This window comes from Atta colombica, unplaced genomic scaffold (genome assembly GCF_001594045.1).
Source record: "Atta colombica isolate Treedump-2 unplaced genomic scaffold, Acol1.0 scaffold38, whole genome shotgun sequence".
Classification (NCBI taxonomy): Eukaryota; Metazoa; Arthropoda; class Insecta; order Hymenoptera; family Formicidae; genus Atta; species Atta colombica.
In genome coordinates this window covers 4,762,839-4,765,866 of record NW_017259490.1, presented here as the reverse complement: position 1 = coordinate 4,765,866, position 3,028 = coordinate 4,762,839, and the positions used below count along the sequence as shown (strand labels likewise).

The 3,028-nt window shown below is 34.6% G+C and overlaps 1 protein-coding gene across 2 annotated transcripts in view; it reads left to right on the top strand.

Moving 5' to 3' along the window:
• Positions 1–2,612, top strand: part of LOC108690897 (acid sphingomyelinase-like phosphodiesterase 3b) — a 43,679-nt gene extending 41,067 nt beyond the window's left edge. For both annotated transcript variants that reach the window (XM_018198430.1, XM_018198431.1), the window contains exon 11: positions 2,020–2,612. In XM_018198430.1, the coding sequence (XP_018053919.1) occupies positions 2,020–2,140 (121 nt within the window). In that variant the 3' untranslated portion in view covers positions 2,141–2,612. The remainder of the gene's footprint in view (positions 1–2,019) is intronic.
• The last annotated feature ends 416 nt before the right edge of the window (positions 2,613–3,028 follow it).

Here is a 3,028-nt window from a genome sequence, read left to right as displayed (position 1 = left end):
TTAAGCTAACTGAATTAAATATTTAGATAATAAGTTATCGTGAATTTTCACAGAAATTTAATTCGATCATTTTCTGTCATTTCGAAAATGCAGTAGAATACAATAATCCAAATGATGCCTCATGAAACTTGGTATCCATTGAGAGTAGGCTTTCAATGTTCGTCGTTAATTGGTTGTGTATATGTGAAGTGAATACCGATTAAATCAGAGTATTCTGTAGCGAAACATATCGCGTGTATTCTGCCAGCTAAAGTAATAGCATTATTACAAGAGGAAAGCGAAGAAAGTTTAGAAAATTTGATCAATGAAAACTTTGTTTTGAATTAATTGTGCAAGATTTTCGTAGTTTAAATATTTTTTAATTTATTATTAATTATAAACTTAAATAGAGAGCTTAAAAATCGATGACTGATAATTTATCGAGACATATTTTATTTATTAGAATATTTAAAAAATGCTATTGATACAAAATGTGTAGGTATATTAGGCCAAATTATATAAATAATATTTACTTTCCTTATACATTACACTTACCAATAATCGATGTAAATCATTCTATGGCAAAAAGTATTAAAGTAATAAAGTAATAAAATTATTTACAGATTTTAAAATATTTATCAACATTAAATTATTAAAATGAAAATCAATGTTATTATATATTGTCAATTTAATTTGTAATATTACTACTCCAGTTCTGTTAGGATTATGTTTCAAGACTGAAAATTAAGCAGCGCGCAATTTGCAGAATTGGATATGTAGTATATAAACTTACACTAAACTATTCAAGCATTAAAGCTCCAATTTGACCATTTAGGGTCTTTATTTCCTATTCATTGTGCATTCACATTACGGTCTTAAAAGATACTTTGTTTAATAATCGATGTACTTTTTCATTTTCCAAAGTATGTTAAAAGCCTGACATGTTAAAACAACAGAGGAGATAAAGGTTCGACACTGAAAAGAGTTGTCTCGACAGTTTGAAATTTCAAAGTAGAACAAGTCAGTAATACACATAACGGGCTAGATAAATGTCGGCGTGAAAACGGATAAATGGAAAGACGGATAGAGAGGGATTACTGCACTTTTCAATATTCGCAAAGCAGCACGAGACGTTTTCGTAAATTAAGCACTGTGAAAGCTCTCGTAGTTTGAAAGCGTCATGTAATCTTGCAAAGTCTTAGAGGAGTCTCAAAGAATTCAAAGATTTCAGAGAATTCTCAGCGAGATGGCTTTAGCGCGGTAATGTTTCGAAGTTGGGAGCAATTTCGTATTAGCCAGTAATGTTGTAACACCTTACGACTGACTGCTGTTGCAAAAATAATACGAACATACACGCCAGACAGATTTTTAAAGAAATTTCGCGCGAATCTTCTTTAATGTATACTCGAAGCGAGGAAAATGTATTATGCATCGGGCAAAACGGTGCTGGAAAAATATATTATTGATGGAATAAGAAATGTCTTTTTTTTCCTCGGAACGACCTCGAGTTGACAAATCGCGCAAGAAGATAACAGGAATGTAAACGTCGAGTGATTAATGCATACTCCGATTTGCCAGCTAATTTGTCTTAGAATTTTCGGAGTTAGGTCATAAAACTGTTCAATCCTTGTAAGATTCGGCGGAGAAGCGAAACTTGGATCCTATCGAATATGTAAATAAATATAAACGTTCTGAATGTAAATACGTTTTGAAAGGACAAAAGAAATTTAAAATTGTCGAAAAATTGCGACAAAAGGATAGGAAAAATAACATTGTCCGTGTTATTTTTCGTATTCTTTTAACCGTATTCTCATAAGCTTTATTTTAATTTAGTAAACTGAGACAAAAGGCAAGCTTGAATGATAGTTAAGAAAAGAATGTGAAATATTTCACATTTTTGTACTAATTGTAAAAAATTTCCAACAATCTAACTCTGAAATAGTATTTTCCTACTCCAAATAATTTCGACAAATTGTCAAAACTTTTTACATTGTTTATCACGGAAGATATCTTATACATGCATGTATGTTACGCTCACAGGGAGTGCTATTCGTCCTACGCTTATGCCCTGGCGTCCGCGGGACACTCTACCGTACGTCTCTACTTTGCGTTGCATCTGCTAGTCCTGCTGATTTGTGCTGAGGTTCTGAACGACCGGTAGGATGAGCGAGACCAAAGGACTCCTGATAACGCGGATTGTAACCCGCGTCGGCCCTCCACAACGACGGTCCGCGTCTTTTCTCTGGCAGAATCCAATCGAGACGCACCATCGATCGGCTACGGATCGGATCGGTCTAGGAGTGGTCTACGAATTAAGGCGAATGCGAATCTAGCGATACGGCATTACGCCGCCCGGTGTGTCATCTACTTTGTCTATGTCTCTGTCGTGTCTCCGTCTTCTCCTTGTCGCGCCACCGAAATTGTTCAGGTGCGCTCTCGTTCCGTCGTGTTTGGTGTTGCGTGTGTTCGTCGGTACACGGTTTTCATATGAGATTGTAAAATCCGAATTCCGGATGAGATATTCAACAGATATCCAGAATACTCGAACGCCGCCGCAATTCAGCTTTGAAATTGAGATATCCGAATAATTCGGGTAATACGATTATTCGAATAATTCCAATAATTTGGACAATTCGGATAAGTCGGATAATTTGAGTAATTTGGATAATTCGTATACTGAAATAATTCAAATAATATTTGAATTAGAATACGGTAAATAACTCTCCCTTCCTCTCTCTCTCTCTCTCTCTCTCTCTCTCTCTCTCTCTCTCTCTCTCTCTCTCTCTCTTTCTCTCTCTCTCTCGCTCTCTTCGAGTAATATAAATTCGAAATTTGTACAAGAATCTATTATTAAAATTAATCAAGAGGTTTAGAGCAAAAAAATTCGATTGATAAATTTTTAATAAATGATTATTTTAATAGATAATATAAAATCAGACGCTTTTTTTTTCAAGTATCCAGATACTCTGAATCAGAATCCTTATATTCGTATTTATCCGAAATATCCAAATAATGAGGGGAAGATTGGATTACTTGGCTAATTCGGCAA